The sequence below is a fragment of the Oncorhynchus nerka genome, linkage group LG23 (assembly GCF_034236695.1).
Source record: "Oncorhynchus nerka isolate Pitt River linkage group LG23, Oner_Uvic_2.0, whole genome shotgun sequence".
Lineage (NCBI taxonomy): Eukaryota > Metazoa > Chordata > Actinopteri > Salmoniformes > Salmonidae > Oncorhynchus > Oncorhynchus nerka.
In genome coordinates this window covers 47276405-47292679 of record NC_088418.1, presented here as the reverse complement: position 1 = coordinate 47292679, position 16275 = coordinate 47276405, and the positions used below count along the sequence as shown (strand labels likewise).

Genomic DNA, 16275 nt, shown 5'->3' with positions numbered 1-16275 from the left:
CGAGTGTTACCTGTGGCGGGCAGCAGAGGTGAAGACAAAGCAGAGATGACTTTGGGTGAGGTGGTGTCTTCGGTGAAGAAGTCAACCGTCTGGAAGCAGTTTCTGTTAAACAAACGTTGCAAATAGAAATATAATGAATAAAGCTGACACGACTCCCAATTCTACAGGGCAGACAATCATACCTGCTCTACACAATACATTTCTATCTGAACACACACTGTAAAGCATTTGCTGTAAAATGTACAGTAACTTGCTGGCAGAAATTAGCCAGCTACTGTAATACATTTAACAGTAATTCATTTTACAGTACCAAAAAATTTGACTGTAATCTAATTACAGTATATTGTAATTACCCATGCAGTGACATATTACCCAGAATTCTTTGCAAGTTTTCCTTTTTACATTTAGGTCATTTAGCGGGTGCTCTTGTCCTTAGCAACTTACAGTTGGTGTATTCAACCATGGTTGATAAACAATTCTCAGTCATAGCAAGTAAAAAGCTTCTCCATTACTTGCAATTACAACAAGATTTCTTATGATATATCTCTGGATAGTGCCAATACAATACTGAGATATTTACAGTAACTTGATGACAGAGCAATGAAACACAGTACAACGGACTATTAAACTATTACAAAACTACAGTATTTTACTGTAATTACAAGGGATGAGAGCAAGCAGGTTGGCTGTAGGCATTTGCATATGAATTAATACTAGTTGTTTCATATCACTTTCACTTCTAGAGGCCTAATCAAAGGCTTCCAAACTGGCCGTGATTACAGGGCAAAACAAATCAAATAGACATGAGTACATATTCAGCCATTGAAAGACCTGCTTCTACTTCAATCTGTTCCCTATAGATACACTGAACAAAAAATAAGTGTTGGTCCCATGTTTCATGAACTGAAATAAAAGATCCCAGACATTTTTCATATGCACAAAAAAACATTTATCTCAAAATGTGTTTATATCCCTGTTAGTGAGCATTTCTCCTTTGCCAAGATAATCCATCCACCTGACAGGTTTGGCATATCAAGAAGCTGATTAAACAGCATGGTCATTACACAGGTGCATCTTGTGCTGGGGACAATAAAAAGCCACTCTAAAATGTGCAGTTTCGTCACACAACACAATGCCACAGATGTCTCAAGTTTTGAGGGCGACTGCAGGAATATCCACCAGAGCTGTTACCAGAGAATCAAATGTTAATTTCTCCACCATAAATCGCCTCCAACGTTATGGAATTCTACAGTACTTCCAACCCACCTCGCAACAGCAGACCACGTGTATGGCGTCATGTGGGCGAGGGTTTTTTGCTGATAACAACAAGAAGAGGTGATGACTTAACAGCCACAGTTTGTCCCATGAATTAACCACAAAAAAATAGTATTAGCTGATAACTACGAAACAAACATTCGGGATAATATAGAGAATCTGGAACTATTCATTGATCAGCATTTTGATGTGCTCGAAAAAGCAACGGATGCATCGATGCGAACAGGAGAAAAGCGTCCGTCTAAAATTCCAAACCTAACATTGGATGGGGACGTTTGTATTACTATGTCTCCAGAAGATAGAGCAATGCTTACAAGCATGAGAGAGCAGCTAAAACAATGGATCTATTGCCTGGCCTACCGGGGGAGGTTGAGGCCTTTAAAACCGGAATGGATTACAGTAATAAAATGGGAAAAAATACGAGCGGAAAATAAGACCGTGGACTCCCAGAAAGACACTGCAGAGAGGCTACGGTATGATAATAAGACAATGAAAGCCGAATTACATGATCTAAAGTGCAGAAGTATGAGAAATAATACTGTTATACTGGGAATAAAGGATGATGAAAACTATCAGTCTAGGGAGGAAAAAGTCAAGGTGTTCATGAAACGATCCCGGTGGAAACAATTGTTTTTCAAAGAGCTCACAGTTTTGGTGGCAGAGTAGATGGACGGCCCCGTCCGATCGTAGCTATGCTAACCCACTACAGAAATGAAAGTCGCCTTGTTACAACAGGATAGGTCATTGAAAACCCCATTCTCTATTCATGAACAAGTTCTTCATGAAATAGTGGAGAGATGACGTACCCTGCACCCCAAGTTCAAAAGACTCCGAGCAGAGGAGCAGAATGTTCGTCTAGTGGTCGATAAATGATATGTAAATAATCAAATGTTCAAGGACTTGATGATTACAACGTGGCTGTGAGTGATAGCTACCTCCTATGGAAGTAGTCCCCGATACATATTTGCACCGCATTACACAGTACAAATATGGATTCATTGTTTTTTTCCCACATTTGTTTTTTGTTTGCTGCATGAGCGACTTCTTTTGTTTTTATTCACGCATTATGGAACCGTGGACCATGTGGACTTAAAATAAGGTTGGATTTATGGTAATGCAGAATGGGTATGATGAACTTACAGGCTTTCTATTTAGGCAAAATGGAGTTTTGGACTATATGGACGTAATATCATATTTTGATTTAGGGGAAGACGAGGATGGGTAAGGCTGACCTCTTTTTATGATAAAAAAAAAAGTATTTCATTTGAAGATTGGTCATTAGAAATACTAAGACAGTTTTTTGTTTGTTTAATATGATATGTCCTAATTGTTGAGGTCGGGTATATTATGACTTAAAATATGTTATATCGTGCGGCCCTTGTTCGCCGATGTGAATCGGAATGATATGCTTTTAACATAAAACTTAATGAATAAGAATAGATGTGTTATAGGGCTAGGATAAAGGATTATATCATTTAAAAACCCGCATAGGTTCTCTATTGGAATAGGCCTATACAATCGTGAAATAATTGGCAATACCCCTTTACATTAAAACAATTATTCTCAATATAAAACATGTAAAGGATGATTATTCTTCCGATACACACCGGCAAATGGATGGATTAGGTATTGTCCACAGGGTTGTTGTCTCTAGTGTGTGTGTGAGCTGGTTAACACTGGGATAAAGTGATTAACCTCTCTAGGGGGTGTGGGACGCTACCGTCCCACCTGGCCAACATCCAGTGAAATTACAGAGCGCCAAATTCAAAACCAGAAATAATCATTATAAAAATTAAGTATTATAAGTATTATACATCGGTTTAAAGATGAACTTCTTGTTAATCCAACCACGGTGTCAGATTTGACAAACCATGCGATTATCTGAGAACAGCGTCCAGCAGACAAATTACAAACAGTAACCAGCCAAGTAGACGAGTAACAAAAGTCAGAAATAACGATAAAATTAATCACTTACCTTTGATGATCTTCATATGGTAGCACTCCGAAGACTCCATGTTACACAATAAATGTTTGTTTTGTTTGATAATGTCCCTCTATGTCCAAAAACCTCAGTTTTGTTGATGTGTTTTGTTCAGTAATCCATTGGAACAAAGTGCGGTCACAGCAGACAGACGAAAAATGAAAAAAGCACCATAAAAGTTCGTAGAAACATGTCAAACGATGTTTATAATCAATCCCCAGGTTGTTTTTGTCATAAATAATCGATCATATTTCAACCGGACAATAACTTCTTCAATAGAAAAGGAGAAACAAGAAAGGCGAGCTCCCAGTCACACTCATGTCTGGAAATGTCCACTGTCCTCTCATTGAAAGTGCTGTTTCTCCCTAATTTTTCAGAGTAAAAGCCTGAAACAATGCCTAAAGACTGGCCACATGTAGTGGAAGCCATAGAGATTGTGAACTAGGTCATAAGTCTTTGTATGGTGGATAGGCTTTCAATGGAAAAACAGGCATTTCAAAATAATAGCACTTCCTGAATGGATTTTCATCCTGCCTCCTGATTTTCCTCCTCACCTGCCATATTAATTATGTTATACTCACAGACATTATTTTAACAGTTTTGGAAACTTTAGAGTGTTTTCTATCCAAATCTACTATATGCATATCCTAGCATCTGGGGCTGAGTAGCAGGCAGTTTACTTTGGGCATGCTTTTCATCCAAAATTCTGAATGCTGCCCCCTATCCTAGTTTAAGCATCCTGATAGATAATTATGTTATCATGGGACTGCCCATATTTCTCTCTGGCTAAGGGATTGCCTTAGGACGCAAAGGTGTGCCATGAGTCAGGCTGATGGTATGGGGGGGGTTAGTGGGTGGAATATTAGGACAATTGGAGGTTTATGAAGTTGCAGCTACAGTATGCTTAACAGTTCAAATTATTATGGTACAGCTATATGGACATAAACATCATGATGCTTTTTAATGGTAAGTTTACAAACATTGGTTGTAGTACGTATAATTGTAACTTGGGTATCATTATGGTAAGTGGCGAAATAAGTATAGCAAGTTGTAATTGTAATGGCTTCACAGATAATAAAAAAAGATCAATTTTTACATGGCTATAAGAGAGAATGTAATATATACTGTTTACAGGAAACTAATTCTATAAATATAGATGAGGTTGGGTGGAAAAAGGACTGGGAGGGAGAAATATATTTTTGTCATGGTCAAAGAAACTCAAAAGGGGTGATTATATGAATTAATACAAATGTTGATCCGATTGTGCAGACAGATCTGCAAGGAAGATGGATTATTTTAAATATTCTATTGGACCAAAAACATATCTGGCTAATTCATCTGTATAGGCCAAATAATGATCCATATTTTTTCAAAAATATATAAACATCCCTTTTTCAGGACCCTGTCTTTCAAAGATAATTAGTAAAAATCCACAGATCTTCACTGTAAAGGGTTTAAACACTGTTTCCCATGCTTGTTCAATAAACCATAAACAATGAATGAACATGCACCTGTGGAACGGTTGGGCACTAACAGCTTATAGATGGGATTAAGGTCACAGTTATGAAAACTTAGGACGCTAAAGAGGCCTTTCTACTGACTCTGAAAAACACCAAAAGAAAGATGCCCAGGGTCCCTGCTCATCTGCGTGAATGTGCCTTAGGCATGCTACAAGGAGGTATGAGGACTGCAGATGTGGCCAGGGCAATGAATTGCAAAGTCCGTACTGTGAGACACCTAAGACAGCGCTACAGGGAGACAGGACGGACAGCTGATCATCCTCGCAGTGGCAGACCACGTGGAACAACACCTGCACAGGATCAGTACCTCTGAAAATCACACCTGCGGGACAGGTACAGGATGGCAATAACAGCTTCCTAAGTTACACCAGGAATGCACAATCCCTCCATCAGTGCTCAGACTGTCCGCATTAGGCTGAGAGAGGCTGGACTGAGAGCTTGTAGGTTTGTTGTAAGGCAGGTCCTCACCAGACATCACCAGCACAAACTCACCATTGCTAGATAGGACTGGCAAAAAGTGCTCTTCACTGACAAGTCACGGTTTTGTCTCACCAGGGGTGATGGTCGGGTTCGCGTTTATCGTCGAAGGAATGAGCTTTACACCGAATTGGGATCAATTTGTAGGTGGAGGGTACGTCATGTGCTGGGGCGGTGTATCACAGCATCATCGGACTCAGCTTGTTGTCATTGCATCCTCCTCCCTCATGTGGTACCGTTCCTGCAGGCTCATCCTGACATGACCCTCCAGCATGGCAATGCCACCAGCCATACTGCTCATTCTGTGCGTGATTTCCTGCAAGACAGGAATGTCAGTGTTCTGCCACGGCCAGCGAAGAGCCTGAATCTCAATCCCATTGAGCACATCTGGGACCTGTTGGATCGGAGGGCTAGGGCCATTCCCCCCCCAGAAATGTCCGGGAACTTGCAGGTGCCTTGGTGGAAGAGTGGGGTAATATCTCACAGCAAGAACTGGCAAATCTGATGCAGTCCATGAGGAGGAGATGCACTGCAGTACTTAATGCACCTGGTGGCCACACCAGATACTGATTGTTACTTTTGATTTTGACCCCCCCCCCCTTTTGTTCAGGGACACATTATTCCATTTCTGTCAGTCACATGTCTGTGGAACTTGTTTATGTCCCAGTTTTTGATTCTTGTTATGTTCATACAAATATTTACACATGTTAAGTTTGCTGAAAATAAACGCAGTTGACAGGGAGGATGTTTATTTATTTGCTGAGTTTATATAATCTAGTGAGTTCACAAGTAACGAAATAATCGATTATTATGGTGGGAGATTATAATATGGTTTTACGTACCTCAATGGATCGTAAAGGAAATCATTCTACGAACTATTACCCTCAAGCACTTAAGGAGATCACAAAGATCATGAATACTTTAGAACTAGTGGATATATGGAGGTTGCAAAACCCTGACCTAGTGAGATATACATGGAGGAGGCTTAATCAAGCTAGCCGTCTTGATTACTTCCTAGTCTCGTTCTTATTGGCATCAAAAGTATTAATAGGAGACCGAATGCGATCGGACCACCATCTAATTGGCCTCCATATAACTCTTACAGCATTTCCACGTGGACGGGGATATTGGAAATTTAATCAAAGCCTATTGTATGACAATTTGTTAACTAAGACAAAACCATTAATAATTGACTTTGTACAACATAGGTACAGCAGATCCCCTTATTGTATGGAACACTTTTAAATGTACTTTGAGAGGCCATTCAATACAATACTCATCATTAAAACAAAAGCGGTTTAGGTCTAAAGAGATTAGACTAATAAAGGAAATAGAGGAAGTAGATGATAACAGCTCAGGTAGATGGTAATGGAAACTGTACTATAGAGGCATGAATTAGGTTAGAGGAAAAACAAATAGAAATGGAGGTACTTATTCAAGAACGATTAAGTGTAATGTATTACAAAAATAAAGCGAATTGGATGGAAAATGCTGAAAAATACACATAATTGTTCTTGAATTTTCACCACAGAAATTCTACCAAAAATATTTTACAGAAACTCGTTACACATGATGGAGTAATCCATGATTCAACAAATTATATTTTGAAAGGGGAAGCAAAATATTTTAAGCATGTTTTCTTTCCAGTCTCCTCCATTTCCACTGAAAGATGTTAACTGTAAGGATTTATTTTAATAATAATAATAATGTATAATTAACAAATTTACAGAAAGACTGGTGTGAAGGCCAACTTCGAGAAGAGGAACTTTTTGAGGCAATAAAATCTTTTCAGTCTGGAAAAACACCAGGGCTTGACGGTATACCAGTAGAGATATATCAGACCTTTTTTGATGTACTCAAAGATCCATTATTAGCATGTTTTATTACTCTTATACAAGTGGTAAACTTTCAGTCACTCAACAAGAAGGTCTGATTTCATTACTACTAAAACAGGACCCAGGTGGTAAGTATAAAGATCCAGTCCATTTAAAAACTGGAGGCCTCTAACACTTCAATGGTGTGATGTGAAAATCCAGGCGAAATGCATAGCATTTAGAATAAAAAAGGTTATAGACTCCCCTTTTTTTCCTACTATTGACTTGTTAACTGTTTACTCCATGTGTAACTCTGTGTTGTCTGTTCATACTGCTATGCTTTATCTTGGCCAGGTCGCAGTTGCAAATGAGAACTTGTTCTCAACTAGCCTACCTGGTTAAATAAAGGTGAAATAAAAAAATAAAAATAATGTTCATCCTGAAAAGACAGGTTCTTTACCTGGACAATATATTGGAGATAATATACGACAATTACTTGAAACAATTGAACATTATGAAACATTGAAGATACCAGGTCTGGTCTTCATAGCAGATTTTGAAAAGGCGTTTGATAAAGTATGATTATAATTTATATATAAATGCCTGGAATACTTTAATTCTGGTGAATCTCTTATACAATGGGTTTAAGTTATGTACAGCAACCCCAGATGTAAAATAGTAAACAATGGTTACTTCTCAGAAAGTATTGAGCTTTTAAGAGGAGGTAAACAAGGCTGCCCGTTGTCTCCATATCTATTTATTATGGCCATTGAAATGCTGCTATTAAAATTAGATCCAACAAGAACATCAAGGGGTTAGAAATCCAGGGGATAAAAACAAAAGTGTCAATGTATGACGATGACTTTCTTTTTTTAAATCCGCAATCTGGATCCCTGCTCAGTCTCATTGAAGAACTTGATCACTTTTCCAGCCTCTGGATTAAAACCTAATTATGACAAGAGTACCATATTATGTATTGTTTGTTAAAAAAGACAATGTTTACACTACCTTGTAGTTTACCACTAAAATGGACAGATGGCGAAGTAGACATACTTGGTATTCACATCTCAAAAAATATAAATGATCTTACCACAATTAATTTCAATAGAAAGTTAGCAAAAATAGATACGATTCTGCAACCATGGAGAGGTAAATAGTTGTCTATTTATGGAATAATCACATTGATTAACTCTTTTGGTCCTATCACAGTTTACTTACTTACTTACTCTTGGCATTGCCTCCTCCAGATCATTCGTTTTTAAATCATATGAGCAAAAACTGTTTCATTTTATTTGGAATGCTAAGCCAGACAAAATTAAATGTGCCTATTTATATAATGAATGAGTTTGGCGGGCTAAAATTATTAAATATTAAAGCTTTAAACCTCTCACTAAAAGCTTCACTCATACATACGTTATACTTAAACCCAAAATGGCTCTCCAGTAGATTATTAAGAAAAGCTCATCCTTTGTTCTAAAATGGCTTTTTTGCCTTCATACAGATGACAATTTCTAATTTTTGACTAATTGAAAATTAAATTATCGCCCTTAAACAAACCATACACAACTGGTTACAATTTAAGTTTTATCCTCCAGAAAAGAGGACAAATATTACAACAAATGTTATGGTTAAACTCAAATATATTGATTAATAAAAAACATTCTTTATGGAAAAAATGATAAATTGTATTACATTTATGAATGATCTTATGAATAGAAATGGAGTTATGTCACATGCAGTTATCGAAAGTATATGGGAATATCTGCTCAATCCAAATTTACAACCAACTGATTGCAGCACTACCAAAAAAATGGAGGCAAGTGGAAAAGGGAGAAGGTAGGTGTCACGTCCTGACTTTAGAGCTTTTTATGTCTCTATTTTGGTTCGGTCAGGGTGTGATTTGCGTTCCTTTTTCTATGTTTTTGTATTTCTTTGTTTTGGCCGGGTATGGTTCTCAATCAGGGAAAGCTGACTATCGTTGTCTCTGATTGGGAACCATACTTAGGTAGCTTTTTCCCACAGGGTTTTTGTGAGTAGTTATTTTCTGTTTTGTGTTTCTGTACCTGACAGGACTGTTCCGGTTTTTGTTCATTCTCTTTGTTATTTTGTTATTTAGTGTTCAGTTGAAATAAGAGTATGAACACTTACCATGCTGCGCTTTGGTCCTCACACTCTTCAACAGACGATCGTTACAGAATGAACACTTACCATGCTGCACTTTGGTCCACACCTTCTTCAACAGACGATCGTGACAGAATGAACACTTACAACGCTACGCTTTGGTCCACACCTTCTTCAACAGACGATCGTTACAGTAGGGAATTTGTTTGCCTGCCATATATTAAAAATACCAATTGGCTGAAAGGAACTGGCATGAATAGAAAAATATACCAGTTTCATCTGAGGACAAAAATGTTGACAGCTGCGCCGTACAGGTTGCAAAGTAAAGTCCCCCTGCTTAAGCCAGTACATGTCCAGGCCTGTCTAAAGTTTGCTAGAGAGCATTTGGATGATCCAGAAGAAGATTGGGAGAATGTCGTATGGTCAGATGAAACCAAAATATAACTTTTTGGTAAAAACTCAACTCGTCGTGTTTGGAGGACAAAGAATGCTGAGTTGCATCCAAAGAACACCATACCTACTGTGAAGCATGGGGGTGGAAACATCATGCTTTGGGGCTGTTTTCCTGCAAAGGGACCAGGATGACTGATCCATGTAAAAGAAAGAATGAATGGGGCCATGTATCGTAAGATTTTGAGTGAAAACCTCCTTCTATCAGCAAGGGCATTGAAGATGAAACATGGCTGGGTCTTTCAGCATGACAATCATCCCAAACACACCACCCGGGCAATGAAGGAGTGGCTTTGTAAGAAGCATTTCAAGGTCCTGGAGTGGCCTAGCCAGTCTCCAGATCTCAACCCCATAGAAAATCTTTGGAGGGAGTTGAAAGTCCGTGTTGCCCAGCAACAGCCCCAAAACATCACTGCTCTAGAGGAGATCTGCATGGAGGAATGGGCCAAAATACCAGCAACAGTGTGTGAAAACTTTGTGAAGACTTACAGAAAACGTTTGACCTCTGTCATTGCCAACAAAGGGTATATAACAAAGTATTGAGATAAACTTTTGTTATTGGCCAAAAACTTATTTTCCACTATAATTGATTTTCTGGATTTATTTCTCTCACTCTGTCTGTCATAGTTGAAGTGTACCTATGATGAAAATTACAGGCCTCTCTCATCTGTTTAAGTGGGAGAACTTGCACAATTGGTGGCTGACTAAATACTTTTTTGCCCCACTGTATATGGCACATGGAAACCTAACAAGGGCGGTCTATGGTGATATAGGTGGGATGGGCTGAGAGTGGCTGAGGGTTGGGATTAAAGAGTTTGTTTGGTAATGTATTTTTGTTATATATAGAAGTACCGTATATGTTAAATGTATATGTAGAAAAATATTTAATTCGAATTTCTTTTTTTTACAGCTAAGATATTTGTCGTCCGAAGAGGAGGGGTGGTGGAGGGGTTAGGTAGGGGCAGGAATAAGCTATGGACAACGAACACAATTGCATTTCATCAATGACAATTGAATTGCACAGATGCTGTGAAGAGATCCTGAGGCCCATTGTCGTGCCATGCATCCGCCGCCATCACCTCACGTTTCAGCATGATAATGCATGACTCCATGTCACAAGGATCTGTACACGATTCTTGGAAGCTTAAAATGTCCCAGTTATTCCATGGCCTGCATAATCACCAGACATGTCACCCATTGAGCATGTTTGGGATGCTCTGGATCGCCATGTACGACAGCGTGTTCCAGTTTCCGCCAATATCCAGTATCTACGCACAGCCATGGGAGAAGGAGTCGGACAACATTCCACAGGCCACAATCAACAGCCTGATCAACTCCATGAGCCAGAGATTCTTCTCACACAATATTTCACCAGAATGCACCATAATTAATACTGTCAAATACATTTACAGTATTTTACTGTGCATTTCACAGGTTTTGAAATTATAGAAAGGTCTTACAGTGTGCTGTAAAACAAATGCACGGTATTTTACTGTGGATTGTACAGTAATCTACTGTATTCCGTTTATACAGTAAATGACTGATAAAATTACAAAACTGATAACAGTGCAGTGTGCTAATCGTACCTCCAGTAGATGAGGATGCCCACCAGGACCAGGAGACAGATAATGGTGAGGGTGGATACCACAGCCAGAGGGACCACTGTCCTCTTCTCCCTCTCAGCAACACTTCCCACCATTTCTACCCTTGACTCATGGCTGCTGTTACTGATCTCTGGGGGGAAGAATCGGTTACTATTTACAGACTTGTATGCACACGCACACACCCTGAATTTAAAGAAACATTCTTTATTTCAATCAGTAGGAAATTTGTTTCCACATCATTGAGTACAAATACCATAATCATATTTCCTCTCATACGCAAGGAAATCTCATATTACTCTCCAAATAACACCACCTAACCCGCCACCATGATTGGAGATTCCTGAGTGTATGTTACCTTTCCTCAGCTCTTCCACAGCCCTGCTGTCAGGGAGAACAGGGACACGTAGATCTTCACGTGGGATGCTCTGGATCGACATGTACGACAGCGTGTTCCAGTTTCCAATATCCAGTAACTACGATCAGCGCTGGGCAGCTCCACTAGGACCTCTCCACCTCTATCTCCAGACCCACTAGCCTCCCCCAGCACCACAGACCCCTGAAGATTGGCACCTGCTCTGTCCACCTCGGACACACCACTACCAGTCTCACTCTCAACGTAGAAGATGGAAGAAAGACCTCCTAAGTCACCGCTGCTCTCGTCCTGTGTCTCTCTCTCTGTTGTGTCCATGGCTGAGGCCAGTGTGAGTGAACTGTCTCAAGGGAAAGTGTTGCCCCTCTCGGCCAGCCCTGAACTAGTGTGACCCCGTCCCAGTCAGAGCCGGACCCACTGATGTCTGTCTGTCCAACCTGAGAGGTCACAGCCTGTCTGTCCGACCTGGAGTCCTCTTCAGAGGGGCAGACAGAGGGGGAGAGGGTTGTGTCTTTTTCGGAGGGGGTGACAGACAGGTAGAGGGTTGGTGTCTCTTCTGAATGGCTGAGAGAAGGGTGCAAGGTGGTGTAGCCCCCTTGAAGAATCCTCTTCAGAGTGGGAGACAGAGGGGTATGGGGCTGGGAAGTTGAGAGGTTCTGTGGGCTGCTGAACCCAAGTCCCCTTCTGAAATCTGGTACTGACTGGAACAGAGAGGCCTGTCTGGTCAGACTGAGTGTGAAAATAAGCACTAAACTGAATACTTAACAACACACCAGACCACCAGTGAGGAGCATAAGAACCACAGAGTCTGAGTGGTTATACAAAGCAGCCACCAGAGGGCAGACTGGAGTCAGGGAGGAGCCACCAGGTCACACACAGCAAGGCGGGTAAAGAGTCCCAGAAGAAGACATAAGATGTGAATCTTTATGATTCAGGGGAAGGAAGACAGACTGGCAGAGGAATATCCACCACCGCTGGGTACCGGTAGGAGACATGGATCTCTGAAGTACCAGGGTGAACTAGTATGAAGCGCCGGGCAGCCAAAGGATGAGAGAGAAGTTGAAAAGGGCAGATCACTATAGACAGACACAAAGAGCCGGACTGTTACAGCACATCACCAGCGTAACCACCACCAGCCAGTAGAGCGCCAGTCCCTTCACCACCATCATTATCACCATCGTAGGTCTAAGCGGCAATATCACCCTTATCGACTGCACAGCAGCAGAGCGATACAGGTCCCACAGCCATCATACAACCATCAAACAACCGTTATACAACCATCATTCATCCATCAAACAACCACCACACAACCAAACAATGTAAGAGTGCACTATACAGTGCCACGCTTTGGCAACAGGAGGAGAGGCAAAGGCATAAAGGTAATGTGCAATATGTTTCTTACCGGTGAATATGGGCTGGGTGGTGTGCTGTAAGACCTTGACGAGGCCTGAGGTAGTGGAGGAGCCGTAGGCCGGTGAGAGTGAGTTGCTGGGACTTGAAGTCCTGGGTCTGATCCAGGGCACAGAGAGGGTTGAGGTTACAGAAACCGGGGTCTGTTGAATAGGGGTGGCCCTTGTCACTGTGCTAACTCTGTTATCAGGCCGCCTGGAGGTCAAAACCAAGCCCCTGTCCTCTCCTTTCATTGTGACTTTAGGTCTGGCAGTAACAGGACTGAGAACTCTATAATCCAGTGTTTTGTTCAGTGTTGTTTTAGATGGCGTAGTCGTGAACTCTAAGGCAGTGGTGTTGACAACGTCCTCGTAGTAAACATCAGTGACCACCATGCCCCCCACCGGAGGGGTGTACATATCGCTCTCTGGGGGTAGCAGGCCGATACCGGAAACGTCAGGTTTCTGGGCAGCGGAACCACGGTTTTGGTTCCGGATCTGCTGAGGCGACCACGACAATGAGGCCTCCTCTGTGATTTGCCGGCGGACAGGAGGCGGGCTGGTCGTCCGGGAGACGGGAATCAGAAATCCCGGCTGGTCGGTCACCATGGTGACCCAGGTGGCGCTCTTGCCGTTGGAGGCGGCGCTGGTGAAGGGGCGGTGCGGAGGGATACGTTGCTTCTTCTTGTCCTTCCTGGTCTGGTCCTTCTTGGGCTTGTCCATCCTGAACTGGTTCACAGGGTTCTGGTCGATCCGGTTCTGGTCATCTCTGGTCCCTGGTGGTACCGGCACAGAGCTCACCTGGGAGGCAGCAGTGGTGGAGGGCTGGTCAGGGAAAATCTGCTGGCGACCCTCTCTGGTTCTGCTCTCTTCTACTGGGTTCTGGTCTACTTGTTCCAATATATCCACTGGTTCCAATATATCCTCAGGTTCTGTATTGCCTGGATCAGACTCAATCTCTGGAGAAAAGAGAATGGGTATATATATATATATATATATATATATATATATATATATATATATATATTAGACAACTGTTATCATGATGCTATTTTGATAACTTCCGTACTTACTTTCAAGTCCGTTAACCTAAGTTCTTTACTCTCTCATATGAATCTCAGTGGAATAGGCTAACGATGGACACAGATTCATCTTTTTCCTGGACTAAAAATCATTTTTAGAATCTGATCTCTCACGACAGCCTGAACACTAAAATGTTTGGTTGTGGGTGCTGAGATTATAGCTGGTCTCACCCGGGTCCTCCTGAGGCATGTCCACTATAATCTGGTCACTCCAGCGTCCCGTCAGGCCATTGGTGCAGACAGCTACCACCTGGACCACATAGCTGCTGTTGGACAGGAGACCGGGGATGATGGCCCCCTGAGAGAGGGTGAGTGATCAGTAACATGTCAGTCAACTCATCAATGCATCAGCCAATCGCACTCATCAATAAGTCAGCCAATCACTGTAGTGACAATCAGTCTCAGCTTTTTTTCACCCTATTTAACAGATGAGATTGATTTCTGATTAACATGCAATGCTATCGATTTGTGTGAGAAGGCACATCAGGTCAGGTGAATACAAACCATCGCACACACAACAAAAACAATCACAGCTGTATTGATATTGTATCGTGTACACCTCTGGCCAGATGGATTACAGGTATTTTTTGGGTTATCACTATGGCAACAGTCTCCAGGAACAACACACTATTTACATCTTACAGTCATTCAGAAAATAATCATAAGAGAACAAGCGAGAGAGAGCGAGAGAACGAGTGAAGGAGAGAGACAGAGAGAGTGAGAGAGATGACCCACAGACAGACAAGTAGTGTCCCTTGAAGCACTGACAGGTATGTAACAGTAGCTGGATAAGTAGACAGGTGTTTTACCACGTCCTGGTCTCCGTCGGTGCGGTACTCGTGTTTGGGCTGGTTCTGGTCCTGCAGCCGCTGGTAGGTGACAGAGTACCAGTCGATGGTGGTGTCATACACCACACGGGGGCGCTCCCACATCACCATGATGGTAGTGTCGTTCTGGGCATCCGCCTGCATGTTCTGAGGCGCCGAGCTGCACACTGGAGAAGACAGAAGAATGAGGTTAGATTACGTCCAATGTAATCTCTGATGATAACATATGTATGTTTGTGTCTGGTTATCAACGTTGTCAGATTGCTAAAAATGGACATATTCCATCGTCGTTAAGACGATTGAGCTTTCCTAAGGAAAACGTGTTGGTAGACAACGATGTCTCTCTTAGAGCAACACTAGAAGAGGGAAAGGAAGAGGTGAAGGGAGACATTTTGGATATAGATATGGAAAGGAGTAGATATTTTAGCTTTTAGCAATTAGCATTTATGAACAGACATATTTCAATTTCCAAAAAGAGAAAATGTTAAATAAATTGCTACACTGAAAGAGGGGGAATTACAAAGTCAGGTTTCCTAGCAACCCAGAGTGCTTATTTGGGTGAGAAAGAGTGAGAAAGAGAGAGAGGGAGGGAGACTCCTCGCGTCCTGCTCTCCGTTCTCAAAACCCATTGGAGGAGAAGGTCCCAGGGGCAGGACCTCTGGCTTTCTCATCCAATGGGTTTTGAGAAGGAGACGAGGAAAAGAGGAACGAGGAGTCTGCCATTGAGATCTTCCCTATGTGACTGGTTACAAGACCGGGGGCTTTTTGGCGCTAGTTCCTACTTCACGGTATGGCCTGTTAGCGTTACAGTACAGCTCAGTGTGAGTGTGTCTGAATCATCATGCTATGGTTTTACAAAGGTCACGTATGGGAGAAGAGAGGAGCCAGGAGTATGGTCAGAATCTGGTAGTTAGGGTGGGTGCTAAAGGTTAGGGGTCAGGTGTTGGGGTCAGTGGGTAGATAAGGGTCAGGGGTCAGTCATTAAAGTAAAACAGGTACATACTATAAAAGAGAAAATCCTCTGTCCCTGTGTGAGAAAAAGGTGAAGACCAGTTAGTGTTAGGGGTTAAACGTAAAGGTTTAGAGGTCAGGGGTTATAGGTTAAGGGTACATGCTAGGAGTGAGGACCTCCTTCTTTGCCAGTGTAAGGTGAGGGTGAGGATTAGGGGTCTAGGGTTAGAGGTTAGGGTTCAGGGTATAGCCTACAGGTACGAACTGGGGGTGAAGACCTCGACTGTGCCTATGTAGAAGAAGTGTGAGGGTCAGGGGTCAGAGGCTCGGGTTCAGGGTTCAGAGTTACGGATACATACTGGGAGTGAGGACCTCCTCTGTTCCAGTGTAGGAGGAGAAGACCTGGCCCAAGAAC

General features: G+C 41.9%; 1 protein-coding gene across 2 annotated transcripts in view; it reads right to left on the bottom strand.

Moving 5' to 3' along the window:
* LOC115106956 (receptor-type tyrosine-protein phosphatase zeta-like) overlaps nucleotides 1-16275 on the bottom strand; it is a 54055-nt gene that overhangs the window by 14346 nt on the left and 23434 nt on the right. For both annotated transcript variants that reach the window (XM_029630217.2, XM_029630218.2), the window contains exons 8-13: nucleotides 16220-16275; nucleotides 14892-15076; nucleotides 14254-14380; nucleotides 13015-13959; nucleotides 11225-11372; nucleotides 11-102 (exon numbers count right to left, since the gene is read on the bottom strand). The exon at nucleotides 16220-16275 is cut by the window's right edge and continues 95 nt beyond it. In XM_029630217.2, coding sequence (XP_029486077.2) covers nucleotides 11-102; nucleotides 11225-11372; nucleotides 13015-13959; nucleotides 14254-14380; nucleotides 14892-15076; nucleotides 16220-16275 — 1553 coding nt within the window. The remainder of the gene's footprint in view (nucleotides 1-10; nucleotides 103-11224; nucleotides 11373-13014; nucleotides 13960-14253; nucleotides 14381-14891; nucleotides 15077-16219) is intronic.